Source organism: Ischnura elegans, chromosome 2, assembly GCF_921293095.1.
Source record: "Ischnura elegans chromosome 2, ioIscEleg1.1, whole genome shotgun sequence".
NCBI classification, from domain to species: Eukaryota; Metazoa; Arthropoda; class Insecta; order Odonata; family Coenagrionidae; genus Ischnura; species Ischnura elegans.
Window position 1 is genome coordinate 72469222 of NC_060247.1, and position 16020 is coordinate 72485241.

Genomic DNA, 16020 nt, shown 5'->3' on the forward strand with positions numbered 1-16020 from the left:
CAATGATACATTTGCATTTCCCACTTCTTTTACCCTACAGTATTTGAGTCCACCTAGATCCATCCGGAAAATCACTGAAGGAGCGATCCAGTTGCATACAATATAGTTTGATTTCTTATCCATGGGCTTCTGAAGGTAATTGATGAGAGAACACACTGAGAAGCATGATGTCCCTCTTGAAGTAGGGTCTGATGTGAAGGAGGTAATCTGTACCGACAATGTTACCTCTCCAGATGTGGTAGGCATTCATATGATCACTTCAGTTTCAGCTTGAAACAAAGCCTCTCTTATTTAAGGGAAATGGATAGGTTCAAACCATTTACCCTTTTCCTTGGTAGGAAGAGAGTTTGGTTCTCCTCCTCCATTACTTGAAGACTCACAACAGAACTAACATAAGTGCTTCCTTAAAAAACATCCCACACCAGAAAATGTCACTGGGAGGCAATTTTGAAAAAAGACTTTTGCAAGACCATTTCAGAATATCCTTGAGAAAACCTGACTCCATTCCAAATAATATAACTATCAAAAGATTAAATTTATTTATATAACTAAAAAAAGATTAAAAGTATTTTATTCAAATAATTATGCAGAGTGACTCATAACTTTATACAGAGAACTGCTGAGACAAACTTTACTTCAGTGCATGAATCATATTTCATGGATACTTTCAACACGATTTTATGACATTATTAGGAAAACAGAGTGGAGGTTCTTCAAAGATAAAAATTTTCAACCCTCAGTAACACCTCATACTACAGATTATCAGTAACACCATATCATCAGAAAAAATATTACTCCCACAATGAGATAACAAGACTCACCTTAAAATTATCTTTTACATCCGTCGCTCCATTGCAAAAACTTGGAAGTAAACCCCAAATCTGAGCCTGAAGTAAATCATAAGTATGGGATCCCACTTTCTCATTATTTCCAGCTAATTCAAGAGATTTATTCCTGTAAAAAAACACGTGGAATCATTGCAGGATAACTCTGAGACAAAAAAATAAAAAAGCAAATGAAGCAAAAATATAGAATTAGAGAATCAGATAAAAATTCAAGTGCATTCTTGATATTAAAAGTTCTAATTAAAATGAAACAGTCCATAAAATTGGATGAAACATAAATAAAGAAAAATTTCAACATAATATTATAATGAAAATTACAGATTTAATTCCAGAAGTACCCAATAAAATCACACAACTAGTTTTAACTGATGGGGAAAAAGTTGAGGTATGAGAATATCACAAACAAGACAAACTTAAGGAATGAACAAAGGTGGATTTATACTATAGGAAACTTACCGACAAAGAGCTGCAAGAGGAAGGAAAATTTCCACAAAAATTTTTATTTGAGAATTCTTGACACTTTCTTTCAAGACAGGCAAAATCCAGCTACGAGGAAAGTCATATGATTTCTCTTGTCCAGTTATCTACAATCATAAATAGAAGCATATAAATAAGAAACAACTCAAATATATTGACATCATATGAAGAGACAAGACCTATTAACAAGTTAAAAATTCATGATTTCATCTAAAAAATGACAAATCCACAGGAATGGTAATGCTTTCTCAAATCATTTTTTTTTAAATTAGGGAAAAAAATTGAACTGCTGACTACCGCACTGATAAGCAAATGCCAGTAATTCTGTATTACTTGTCGGCTAAAAATAGCAACAATGCAATGAGCTGATTATTTAATTTCGATTAACTGAATTCCTAAGCAAGAATGAGATTTCACTTAAATTTAGTAATGCTCATTACCTTCAATACATATTTTCACACCGATCCTCCAAAGGGATACACCATTATTAACTTTCACTATACATATATTTCATCACTGTCCTTTTCCCTGTTTTCTAAACCTTTAATACATTGTAGGTAATAATGCAGTTACTCTATGGCACAGCTAACAAAGAATACATATTTTGCACAGCTGAAAGTTGCCCTTCAATCTACATTCTGAAAATATGAGAGCAATCAACACATACAACCACGCAATTTACCTCTGATCAGTCTATGAAACATAAAACGAGATGGAGATGAAAGACATGAAAATTATGACTAATTGATGATGATAGGAAAGTCACGAAAAATACGTCAAGATGCATAGGTGATGCAAGCACCAGACATTTACACCCTTCCCTGGCATATTTATCATGAGATTAAAATTTTGCAGTTCCTTTTTTTAAATGTGAATGTACGGATGGAAGGCTGAGAGCCATCTATCCAATAAGAAGGACAACAGAGAGCGACAGTGTGGGCAGAGTTAACAAAAGAGTTTTGGATGGGGTATATCACAGGGTTTGGATAGGGTTTATCACAAGTACAATCAGAAGATCTAGTTGAAGTCAGCCTCCACCTTTCCTACACACCAACACCAATCTCTGCCACAATTTTGTTCAAGTCTTCTATGCGCTCTGCTCTGATGCAAATATAACTTATGTCATTATTGAAACTCAATGAAACTGCAGTAGCATTCGAAATGGGAAACTATGTCTTTGGACCAGTAAACCAAAGTTACAATAAAAAATGCTTGATTGGCTAGGTCATTCTCAATCTTGAAGAGCAAAAAGAATAGTTGAGGCACACTAACTGAAGACAAAGACTACGTACAAGGGCAACTTAGACTATAGAAATATCTAGGACTTCATGCACTTGTATCCAAGAATTGTGTATCTGCGGCTCTATAAAGGTTGACGGCACACTTGCACATTACATGTTTTAATAAGACCTCTTGCTTATTGTTTCCAAGAGTAGCAGATTGTGCGTGTGATTGCTCTGTGTGTGCATGAAACCACGTCCCACTACGACTCCCTTTCATGCAATTTGACTATTTCCATCATTGTCTGGAATAAGGCATCTGCTGCCACATAGCAATTTGACACATCTTACCAATAACTGGCAACCCCAGATCAGTGATCACGTCACTAAAAATCCTGCACCATGCAGCCACAGATGTGTTTTTTGGAAATAAGAGCTAATAATTGTTTTAAAATGTTTAATTAGCAAAAATATATACAAGTACACAAATTAACTTAATCGCTGATCTAATTCCTTGCTGAAATAGCACCAATATAAAATAAAAGCCACAAGTCAGGGTGAAGGGAATTGAAGGCCATCACCTTCAGATATAACAAACGCCTGATATAGAGAACGAATTATGAGTTCTTGTAAAACCATGATTCCACTGTATTAATATTTGAGATATTATGGCCACAAAGGATAAAACCTAAGAGGTGGATGCATATTGATATATACATCTTTTAAGATGAACCACTATTTCACTAAGATTACAATTGCAGATGTATGGTTAGGATTCATTGGTTGATGAATTTTTTAGCCATTTCTGCAAAATTCTCCAGCCAAATTGTGTACTGTGTAACATTTTTATGTCCACCTGGCCAGATTCACTCTCACTTATGAGCTAAATGAAAGCATGAGCTGGCCAAGTAGGTATTCTTCTCTTGCACACCAATGACTCAGGCACTTCCCATTGATAGAGCCAAAGAAGACTCAAGGAGGTGGATCTAAGGAGTGTGCTATGTGGTGACCGATATGAAAAGTTTTTCATTCACAAGTACAAATGCTAGACAGCAGCGCAGTTAAATATGATTACACTATTAACTTGTTTTTGGTATAGTATTTGGAGAAGTTGACCGATAGCAGAGGTCATTTGCACCATGAGGGGTAGGCAGGGAAGGAAGGATGGAGAGAAATGCAGCATCAGAATTAGCTTGCTCTTAACAGCATCAAGGCTTAACCATTCTATTCGATGGCCAAATTGCAGCGCTTAAAATACCCTCCAGAAAGTAAGCTGAAGCAGGGATTGGCAGTTTCTCTACCCAAAACTTCACATTATCACTCGAGTGGGGGTGTAACACATATCCATTGCCATTGAAAAATTCACAAAGAGCTGACATTACACCACTAACCCACTTGTATTTGTACAAGCAATTTGAAGGACTTGATGAATTTCAACCATAAACTGATAAGTCTCAATCCGTAGGAATTTTTTTTAACAACATAAGAAATGCAGGACACTCTCATATCAAATGACCAATCATCTATTGAAACAAATTATGCATCAAAACTTACTGTGAATGGAATTGCTGTAAGAACAACTTTAGGACCAAAGGATGTCACAGCTTTCCCTATGGCACTATCAACCTCCCTGGTGTAAGTGAACTTATCTGAGTCCCGTAGGTCAGCAAGAGGAGTCAGCAAGGGAACTAGGAATTTTTGGCAAGGCCCACCACTGCAAACCTGGCAGATAAGCAAAAGATAAATTTCACACATTAAAACAGCAGTGAGACTTCACATTAGCATAAAATTATAAATACAGTGAGTCCTCGTTCTACGTCACCCCGTTTAACGACATTTCGCGATAACGTCACGAAAATTTTACGACCATGATTCGTTTATCGCCCCTTCGCTTCGCGATAACGTCACGAATTTTAAATTTCGCGCGAGAAAAAAGGCGAACAGGCAGGCGTTACAGGTTGTTTGTTTCGTGGGCGGTAATACGGTCAGTCTATTCAAAGTTTAAAACGGTGTGTATTGTTAATTGCGATTACGGTTTTGGCAAATTTTAGCATCAGAGACATTTCCACAACAATGTCCAAGAAAACAATGTTCGCAATAATTTTGGTTCCTGTTACTGCGACGATGTTTCAGCGATGATGACGCCCAGGCAACGCCCGCCCGCCTCAAACCATCTCTTCGATTTCATAATCCCAGTTTGCCCGCACTCGCTCATTTGCGCCATTTTGATTTCGCTCCTGACTGGTCCGAAAAGAAATTCTCGTAGCGAGGGTAAGGCCTATGGACCGGAGCACCGGATCCCCGGTCTGTAGCGTCTGGTAGCATTCATTGGACCGCGAAGCCGAAAAGCAAATGCGGGAAGATACAAAAATGGAGAAGGATTTACGTCACTGCTGCTATTGTCATCGATGAAGACAGGAACTCATATTTATGCCATAGTTTGGCATTCCCATCGTAAAAAATGCCCCAGATATGATACGGTAAAATTTTTTCGCATTGGAATTGTGAGGTCTAGGAACCGATATTCAATTTTTACATTGTTTTTATGGGATATTATGCTTCGATTAACGTCATTTCGTTTATCGTCACATTTTTCAGGAACGGTAGGTGACGTTAAACGAGGACTCACTGTAAACTGTAAAATAAACATAATACCTTTAACAGTTATATTTACCTCTTCCTCTAATGAGAAAAATTGATACATGCTAATGACTTTTAGGCAAACATAATTTTAAAAAACAACTAAGAAGTCATAAAAACACACTCCAAAATTACCTTGTACTTAAATTACCTAATAAAAAAAGGAAGTCAGGTCTTGGGCATGATGAAAGGACTATGTTATGCTCAGAAATACAAAATATATATCCGAGCATAACAACTGCTGTCTTTAGCTATGCTCCAGCATTCATAGAACATTCTGCAGACAAATTTACCAACACAAACAAACCAAAAAAATTGAAATTTATTTCACATAAGTTAATAGCCAGGGCATTGAAGTACAATTAGATAACACTAATGACTAAGAGGTAGAATAATGAGATTTTGCCACATTAAAGTTAAGAAAAATGAAGATGTGCTGCAATACTTCTCACATTACATTTATGTCAGCTAAGTTATACAAAAAGCTTGTTCACTAAAATATAGCCCAAAATAATAACAAAACCACTGAAAAATATCTCTTCTCTGTTAAATCAGAAAAATACCCCTTTGGTTGTATCCGGCATAAGTATTAAAATTAGATTGTAGGCAATGGCTGTTGAGGCTAAGATAACCGGAAAAGTTACCTTCAATGATACTCCTAGAGGTAGTAATTTAATTTTCATTAGCCACTTAACACTCAATAATAAAGCCCACCTTAGAAAATTATCAAAAAATTGATTACTAAAAATTGGTAGATACAACACAAGTGTCCCCTGGCCAGGTTAACTCTCACTGATGAGAAAAATGAAAGCATGAGCTGACCTAGGAGGTATTCTTCTCTCGCACACCAATGACTCAAGCACTTCCCATCAATAGAGCCAAAAAGACTCAAGGAGGTGGATCTAAGGAGTGTGCACAACATATAAAACAGCTCAAATAATGAGACTCAAACAAAATATGATAGCAAAAATGTTTCTGATGACATAATTGTCACTCAGCATCAAGACATGTTAACGACAATCACTGGGAAAAATTACCAATAAGTATAGACAACACAAATAAAATATAAATGTTTGTTTCATACAAGTAAAAGAAATGAAAGTAACAAATATGCCTACTTCAAACATAGTGGACAATAGAAGGAATACGTGCTTCCAAGCACTATGGTACTGATACTTCAATCCAGATCCTACAAATCCAAATGCCTTTTGAATGTTCTGGATATATGAGGAATGCTTTTCTGGATCTTCCACAATTGCAGCATTTGCAAGAGAGATACAATCCTTGGTTACTGTATGCATTGCACTGGTGGCTCCAGACAATATTTCTTGACGGTCAGACAGCCATAGTTGAGTACAGGCAGAAAAGAAACGAGGTATGTTTCCCATGCAAAGGTTCAAGTCCTGCCTGAAAAGATTATACTTGTCTTTAGCATTCAATAACTACAGCCAATAATTTAGCGCATGACCAATATACATAAATAAACCACAGCAATCAAATCATTTTATTTTTAAACTTAATTTGAAGATAATTAACAAACATAATTAACAGTGTCCAGCAATACCTTGTGGAAATGTTTGATCTACATGAGAATAAACTATGAATGGTAAACGTCTACACAATTTTAGTTAAATACCAACCCGGTTTCGACACATAGTGTCATTATCAAGGATTGGAAGGACCTTGATAATGACACTACATGTCAAAACCGGGTCGGTATTTAAATAAAATTTTGTGAGAGTTTACCATTTACAGTTTATTCTCATTAATTTGAAGGACTGAATACTAGACTAGTTATTGCCAAAACCACCAGAACTAAACAGACTAGGAAGATGAATACATGTCACGCGTTGAGTACACAATGTCACTTAGAAATAAAACAAATGGGATAATGTTAACCCCTGATAAATATCAGAAAGTTATCAATTATAACTGCACACTTCTGTAGCTCAAATGCATCATAAAATGATGCCATGACGCAATGATTTATGGCAACAAATAATCTGACTCAGCATGAACATATCCCTCATATGTATGGATAAATAGGCTGATAATAATAGTAACTAATATTAATTTCCCACTTTAAAATCCTCTTGAAAACTTTATCAAATGAAAATGAGACAAACCACAAAGCAGAACCACAGGAAGAACTGAGGACGGCTCAAAGAACTCCGGTTACTCTCACTCAGCACGCATAGCAAGCATAGTGAAATTGGAAACCAACAAACAGCATATATGACGTCACGCAATGGCATGCAGAAAGCATATGGCCTATCTTTGTTTCACTGCAATCAATAAATAAGGGTCGTTCAGATATAAGATAAGTATAATTATGGAACATTGTTGGTTAACTATCAGATGCATGGGTTGAAATGGCTGTAACAAAACCTTGCAAGTACTCCATTATATAAATTGTCCACTTGGCCAGATTGACTCCTAAATATGATTCAAATAGGAGCATGAGCTGACCAAGGAGGTATTCTTCTCTTGCACACCAATGACTCAAGCACTTCCCATCAAGAGAGTCAAAAATGACTCAGGGAGGTGGATCTAAGGAGTGTGCTACAGAATACTACACTAGAGGACATACAATCCAACAAGAAATACTATTGCTTCAGCAAATAGCAAGATGACGTTAAGATATAACTTATCATCACAAACCTCACAAAGCAAGAGCCATTCAGCAGGTCAAGAGTGTCAGTTAATTTGAAATAGTTTACAGCTTTTTGGTCCAGGAAACTTTTAGATTAATAACCCTATTAGATAATAGAAATTAAATTTTTCAAAACATCAGCTTGTACTGTATAACTACACGGTTAGCTAACTAAAGCCAACATGACTGACAGGGGCAACGAATACACCCAATTCTAATATACTTTGGGCTAACTAAGAAGTTGGGCAGGATTTAGCAATTTATCACCAAGAGTTCACCTATACGTGCATAGGTTAATATTGATAAAATATTTCACTTAAGTTTTGTACAACTGAGATCACTAAATGCAAATTAATATGGATTTCCATATGCAAAGTATTATGGAATGAAAATACAACAGCATCAAAATGTTGCTGGCAGTGCTAAAAAGGTTACCCCTTCCTGCATAACATGATATTGTTAAGTTCAACTGTGGGCAGACACAAATACCCTCCACATTGTGTAAGACAATGACTCCAGCCAAATTAATAGCTTACTGTGTTATGTTCATTGCAGCCAGTGAAGTGTTCCCTGGAGTTAAGAGTTCTGATAATGAGAATAAACGAGACCAAAGGAAAATGCTAAATGCAAAACTTATGATAAGACTCATAAGCAACCTCTAGTTAGATAAGTTGAAATTCATTATGAAGAGTAGACGTCATCAGTGAATATGACATTTCGATACCTTCACTGCACAAATGCTATAATTGCCCACCGAATCAAATCGGCTCATAAAGTAGCCTTGTAGTACTAGATGAGCCGATTTGAATCAGTGGACGATTGTTGAGCGTTTGTGCAGTGGAGATATCGATTTATGCTTAAACTTTTCTTTCAACTAAGTTGATTCTCCAGAAAATATCAAGGTTCAACAAAGGAAAAATTATTACAAAACCACAAAAACTTGAGTGATGAGAATCTAATAAAGATTCTTGAACCTCTATACACTTCATAGCTGTGCTAATTCACCAGAAAGGCACCTGAAGCTCCCCTTGCATAAAAACCTGGATAAAATCTTAAACACAAACATGACGTAAACAAATGGTATCAAAACACATGCATTCTCAGAGATCACAACCTCTTTATAACATCGAAGAAATATTTTTCCAGAATCTGCTTTGGGAAAAAACACAATGAAAGCATTATCACCTAAATTGGAATGTAATCACATTATACCCCATATTAAAAGACTTGCATAAAAAGAGTGGGGCTTTGAAAAATATTTGTAGCACCATCACAAAAACCAGATTCAGGCCCACGCAAGTTAATTTTGACAATTCCCATCCAGGAATTCATTGAGAAATCCACTCCTTGCCTAACACTCCAAAATTGATTTCAGATGATTAACACATTAACATTTTTTGGCTTGCAATTGGCCACCCAAATAGCCCTGTCTTCCCAATGAGGTCTGGATGGGATGGAAACTATTGCCATCCCTATCAATCTCCCCTTCTCCCTGCTGTCCTGTCCTATCATTTGCAAAAGTCTTGCAACAAATCGAGCGGCGCCACTTTCGCTCCACAAAGATTGTGCCAGGAAATTGTATGGTTTTCGGGTGTATGCAACAATCCAATACTAGTCTTCATGGTTCAATGCATGGAGAACGGGTCATTGGGTGGGTGAGGTATTTAGTCATCCTTTTCAGTCCCGGGATTTGACCACTTCCATTTAAGTGGAATTAATGTTCATGATATTCCTCCAAACACATTGTAGCATTTAATGCAGTAGGAAAGATCGAAGGTAATTCCTCGGAGAGATTTTAAAAAGTTGGTAGCTTGGCTCTTTTTGAGTGATCTCAGCTCTTTTCGGAGAGCTGGAAATCACGAGTCGTTCACTGTGAACATGGCAGACTTTTGTTTACATCTATCGACTCGGGTTGATGTTTTAATACAATATCTACGACATATGATACGAGGCAGCTTTGAAATTCCCAGTGTTTCATCATATAAATATCTGAGCAAACACGTAAAATATGAATTGGTTAAGCTGATCGGCATTAATCGTTGCGTAAGTAATAACAGAGTTCTCCGACGTCCGTCAATCGGTAAAGGTGTATTCCTTTCCACTTATTCAAAGTATGACGAGGAAAACTTAATTCCAGCTAAAAGTCCCATTTTTAATGATTGTCGGATTTCAACAGGTATTGTTTGATAATATGTTCTACTGCTGAATTAGTGTGAATGCGAATAATAACTCTAAGCTGGTATGTTGTTGATGATTAAGTTATCTTATTTAGATGCAATCATTTACATATACACTGATGAATTCGGGATAATGTAGGATACTTACTTAGCATTATTAATTGAATTATCTACTTGCATTAAGTAGGTTACATTGTATTAGGAAATGTGTTTGTTGGCAATACGTTTTATGTTTAAGGCATCAGTGGAACTGCAGCTCATTTCATAAAACCTTTCAAGTCGAGTAAGAAGGACGTAAGCACATCCTAACAGAATTTCTGTTAGTAATGAATGTATACGCTTGCTTCATTAGAAATACAAATACCGAGTTTGAAACATAATAACAAATAATAATAACTTAAAAAGACGATACCATACCGAAGTCGCAGGCGACAACATCATTATATTCCTATTGTATATACTAACCAGCCGAAACATAGAATATGCGAAAGCCTCCGTGCTCAAGTTATAATCATATAAACGAATAAAAGACTAATATACCGAGAAAGTGATTATTTTGATCAAATTCGTTCAAGAGAGAAGTCGTAGGAGAAGCACACGAAGGAGCTCAGTGTTACAACAACATCAAATAATCAAAATTACCTCTTAGTGACCTTGAACTAGAAATAGCTTAGTGGATAAACTTTCGGGATGGTGATAGGTGGGGCCCGCGTTCGAGACCTTCCCGTAGCCAAAACTTTTTTATCCTCCGCACAGCCGTATTTTATTTTTATATAAGTTTTTTTATTTTTGAAAGTTATGTTAAGAGGGTACCAGCTGTTGAATTTGAGCATTTTTTGCAACAATTTATAATTTAAATGACCGTGCGACGGGAATTATGCGTAGTTAGCGCGGTAGGACGAATCAATTGCGTTTTCTTGAAGGAACTCCAATCAGAATCACTGGTGAATGTAATTCCTAGTGCTATATGGTTTCCTTTACAGGTCCGTAACTGCTCAACATTATTAACCTTTGGAATGAGAACTATCGTAATAATCTAAGGTTCCATATACGTAATTTCTTAAAAAGATCAATTTTGTCTGATTAAAAGTAAAATTATGAATGATATTTTGCAGTGATTATGCTGTCCGTCTATGTAGTATGCTGCCTATTTGTCATCAACTTGTCGCCATTTCCTACCAAGTTAATTTCTCCAGTAAAGTTTTTCAGAACAATTTTACCCTTTTTCGTTTCGTAAATGAGCAGTGACGGAAACTTTTCTTAGAGATAGAAAAAGATATAAATTAAGTGAAGAATTTTACTTTTAAACTTTAGGCTTCAGTATTCTACAATCAGTGTTTTTTAATACAGTAATTTTGTTGGAAAGGGACAGAATGTGAGACTAGCTGATCTACTAAGTACAATCCTAGGAATAACCGATGTAATGGTAATCCTTAATCACGCACGCACCACGGCGCTTATTTTTAAATATAGGAAAGGCTTATCTTGAGGTATTTATCAACTATTTTTCTAGTGCGTACTTTCTTCAAGCAAATTGTGGCATCAACATGTATATGATAGTGCTACAAATTGGCCTTATTTACACTATTTTGGAAGTACGTGAGAATCACTTACGGCCTGCAAGTTTTACTCCAGGTAACCTACTTCTCGTCCCTGGCTGGTAAAGTTGCAATAAAGATGTAGGGCAAGACGAGGTGCAGGACCTATTAGCTGACCAAAACTACGGCCCGGGAGCACCCGATTCAGCGTTAAGAGCTGAGGGAGCGGCTAAATTATGCGCAAAGTATTTTACCTCCCTAATAGATGCGCAAAGTATTTCCCTCCCTAAAAAGGGCGATTATTGGTTTAAATTGACTTTCAATTTAATCTCTGTCCGTTGTTGTTATTGGAAACTTTACCAATGGAGGCATTCATGGATAGGGAAAAGTCGTACTATTAAGTCACTCTTTAAGTTGGTTGTCCTTAATAATATAATAATGGCCGAAATATTAAAATCGAAACAATAACTAATTTATTATAACAAAAAGAAGATTAATGCGACATGATCACTAAATATGTTAGTGCTATCGTAAAAATTGAAGCCTCTCCTAGATATGTAAACAGTAAAAATAGAGACACATTCTGCTAGCAACGATGAGGCCTAGCGATTTTTTTTGGCAATCAAAATTCCATTTTTTTTCCGAAGAAACATTTCCATCGGTGTAAATATATTTATCCAATTAATAAATTGATAATTAATGAAGAAGAAAGCCTATGGAGCTATCTTTATCAGCTTCAACCTACGTAAAGAACTATTTAATGCCAATCAATTAAATATGGTGGAGACGACAGAGTCGTGTTTTTTTCCGGAAAATTGCCAGTTAATTTTTTTTCATCTATTAATTTTTCTATATCGAACAAATATTTCAACAACTTAATATAATGTCTCCTGAACGACGTTGAATCCCTAAAGAAAGGGTTACGAGCGAGTTGATTTCCGTGTTCCTAATGGCGAAATCGTGCCCCCAGCCGGCCTTATGGGGTTTACCATTGGAAGCCAGGCGTCATAGGTACCCACTCTTTTAACGGGTAAATATTTTCAATTATCTACTCCAGTCAACTACGGGTACAAAAATAATCTCAAACGCCGCGACGACTTAACAACATCTACGCTCGTTTACTCAACTGAACATCGTAATGATTTCCTACGTCTCAATCCTGTGTCACGATGACCCGTTCGTGAGTCGTTCCAGAGCTACCATGAAGATTCATACCTAGATAGTGATCATTCAAACTTAATGGTGGCCAGAAATCGACAATGGAGCGAAAGTGGCGCCGCTCGATTTGTTGCAAGACTTTTGCAAATGATAGTACATTTAGGTGCCAGGAACTTTAACAGAGCTGTAATTAGTCCAATTGCATACAACTACCTTCCAAAAAATAATCAGAATTAGTTACCAAGGCCAATTACAAAAGAAATACTGCAAAGACTTGATTAAAAATTATTCTTACTTCGCTAGGTTGCAGTATGCCTCCTGCATCACAACAAGCCAAGCCAAAAGAGGCTGAGCATCATTTAATGGTGGCTGGTACTGGAACAATGCCGCTATCAGTCGTGCATTCAGATCTGGTGGGAAAATGGATGCTGGAGGTCGAGAGACAAAAAGTCCATGAAGAGCCTGCATGCCACATGAAGTGACCAATACATTTCCCAGAGTCATCACCTTCAGAATGCATTCACAGGCAGCCTAAAAGAGAAATATCTTGACACATATAAGGCCAAATAATAAAAGCCATAACCTTTTAATGAAAAAAGCAGCACGTCAGATAAAAAACCTTACCTTGAGCTGAGATTTTGGGAAACAAGGAAGAATTTCCTTGAGCAGGCCCAGCATATGCAGCGTAGATGTGGAACCACTACCCAAAGAGCTAACACGTTCCATTTCATGAATGCAGAACTTTGCTGTGTGGCCACCTGCAGGATGTAACTTCTTTTGCTTAGCCTCACCCTCTTCAACCTTTGGGATGCCAGGTAACATGAAGCAACTTCCTTTTAATATAGCACATACAGCATGTTTGGCAGCTTTTCTAACCTGTGAAAATAGAAAAGGTGCCTGGTGATAACTTTGCATCTCTAAAGGGATCACAGGACGAAATGTATGTATACTGTGACTAAATATCCCTTGATTTATACCAAAATTAAAACAAGAATTAATGACCCTGTCACGAAGACGTGCTCTTGGCCTGTGAGCTGAAAGTTGTTTTACGCCACACTAACAAGGAGACGTTGCCAAAGTGATGTTCAGGATCTGGATACAGATGTTATTTTCTGAAACTATATAGGTAAAGTAGAAAAAGTGTCACGGCTTTCTTCCACATAGGCCCGGGTTCGATAAACATTCGCTTGTAAAGACTTCGCGCAACATGACATCGCTTGAGTAATCGCAGTGGTAAGGCACAATTCGGAGTTTCGTTGAAAATCCATAAATTGATATTAAATAAAAAAAATCACAAAGTAACTAAATAAAACGATTGGGGATAAAAATGCAACAGTGATTTCAAAAATTAGAAGAGAGAAAAACACGGCCATAGTTAAGTGGTAGCGATTACTCAAGGGATGTCATGCTGCGCAAAATCTTTAGCAGCGAATATCTCAACCCGAGCCTATGTGGAAGAAAGCAGTGACGCTTTTTCTACCTTACCTATATAGTTTCAGTTAATAATATCCGCATGCAGATCCTGAACATCACTTTGGCGATGTCTCCTTGTAAGATTAAAATGTTATTCAAGGAAATCAAAGTGAAAAGTACTTAGGGCTATGGTCAATTTGTATAAATTTCAATTCCCAACTGCCAAGTTTCTTTGATAAAAATTCATGAACTTAAAGCACAGACCAACAAAGCTAGAAGACGTAATGGTGGTAGGTATAACTTTGTTAACAGATCCATCTCAATAAATTATAGCCATCGAAACAATCCATCCTAAGAGGGTGCACAGCATCATACCCTTAGATGAATGCTCAAGAGAAAAAGCTCTGGATCATTCTCGATAGAATTATATTCCATTTCCCCAGGAACCAAAAAATCTGGTTTTACTAGAGATATCTTGAAATGCCCTAACAATAGCATGAGGTTCATCACAATTTCTTTCCTTTCCTATACCAACTCAGGTGTCACCTGGCTCTTAAAATGTCTTGTCTCTTTCCTTCCCATATACATCTCCCAAGTTGAGGGTAAAACAGTAGCAATTCTTATCTTGCACACCATCAACTCAGTACTTCCCTCCAATGGACCCAAAAAAGAAAAGGAGAGATGGATCCAAGGACTGTGCAAATATATCAATCTAGGACAAATCTGCTTCCTTTCCTCCTCCTTGAGGGGATAATAAGTTTCGAAATTACAAGCCTAGCCTCAAGAGTGTATCCCTGTGGTATCCACAAGGATTTCAATGCAATCTTAACACAAAGGAATTTTACTAGCATCTATCTGTAATCACTTAGCATACATATCCCAAAATTGTAATAATTTTCTTTTCACCAAACATGAGGAAATGGCTACACATATCCTTCTTCTGGGATTCATTTTTATCAATTAAAGAAAAAATTCTTAGGTAAACAATCAGATAAATTGTGTCCACTTGGCCAGATTGACTCCTAAATATGATTCAAATAGGAGCATTAGCTGACCAAGGAGGTATTCTTCTCTTGCACACTAATGACTCAAGCACTTCCCATCGATAGAGCCAAAATGACTCAGGGAGGTGGATCTAAGGAGTGTGCTACTGAGTACCACAGTATAGGAGATACATTTCAACAATAAATACTATAGTTTCAGCAAATAGCAAAATGAAATTAAAAGATAACTTGTCATCAGATTACTTCAGAAATCAAAAGCCATTCCATAAGTCAATTGTGTTGGCCATTTTGGAAATTTTCACAATTGTTTTTGGTCCACAATAACTTTTCGTTTTATTGTTCAATTGGATAATAGACATTAAATGTTCCAACAACTTGGACTGCACAACTTAAGCATTCTACAGCTTATCCAGATGCTGTTAATCCATGCCCGAGTTCGCACTCCTTCCATGTTTTCTTGATCTTCACAAAAAAATCAGATGCAGCAGGATATTTGCATTTTAATGCATGTCTACACAGGGCCTATTTATTCTATTAGAATTTCTTTTGTAAAATGGAATTATTTTATTTGCTTGCTGTACTAAGTTCACTTGGACGTTTGATCTATTGCGGCAGAGGATGATCAGTGGTGGGAAAAAACTTGCGTTATTTTAGAAGATTCTTCAATGGTTAACCCATCATAAATTAAGAAAAATGTTATCTATGATCATTAAATGTATATATCATGTTGCAAACGCCCAATTATTGCAGTGAACTCGCATGTAGTTGACTACGGCCTAAGGGAACTGGAGATTTTGTTGCACTCTGGCATGTTTATGCCGTGACTAGTCAAGGTCAAATTTGAGAGGAAGAGAATAGTGGAAGGCAATGGGGGAAGTGAAGTAAAGATAGCATG

At 36.7% G+C, this 16020-nt stretch overlaps 1 protein-coding gene and 4 non-coding genes across 5 annotated transcripts in view; all 5 read right to left on the bottom strand.

Moving 5' to 3' along the window:
* Positions 1–16020, bottom strand: part of LOC124153954 (RRP12-like protein) — a 37226-nt gene that overhangs the window by 18212 nt on the left and 2994 nt on the right. Inside the window, exons 6-11 of the mRNA XM_046527383.1 lie at positions 13333–13584; positions 13004–13239; positions 6301–6589; positions 4097–4264; positions 1302–1429; positions 822–954 (exon numbers count right to left, since the gene is read on the bottom strand). Of these exons, the coding sequence (XP_046383339.1) occupies positions 822–954; positions 1302–1429; positions 4097–4264; positions 6301–6589; positions 13004–13239; positions 13333–13584 (1206 nt within the window). The remainder of the gene's footprint in view (positions 1–821; positions 955–1301; positions 1430–4096; positions 4265–6300; positions 6590–13003; positions 13240–13332; positions 13585–16020) is intronic.
* LOC124154790 lies at positions 3390–3542 on the bottom strand. Its single transcript, XR_006864041.1, has one exon. It is a non-coding gene; the product is annotated as a small nucleolar RNA SNORA53 (small nucleolar RNA).
* Positions 5948–6098, bottom strand: LOC124154789. The gene has a single exon (XR_006864040.1). It is a non-coding gene; the product is annotated as a small nucleolar RNA SNORA53 (small nucleolar RNA).
* Positions 7594–7746, bottom strand: LOC124154786. The gene has a single exon (XR_006864037.1). It is a non-coding gene; the product is annotated as a small nucleolar RNA SNORA53 (small nucleolar RNA).
* On the bottom strand, positions 15119–15270 carry LOC124154788. The gene has a single exon (XR_006864039.1). It is a non-coding gene; the product is annotated as a small nucleolar RNA SNORA53 (small nucleolar RNA).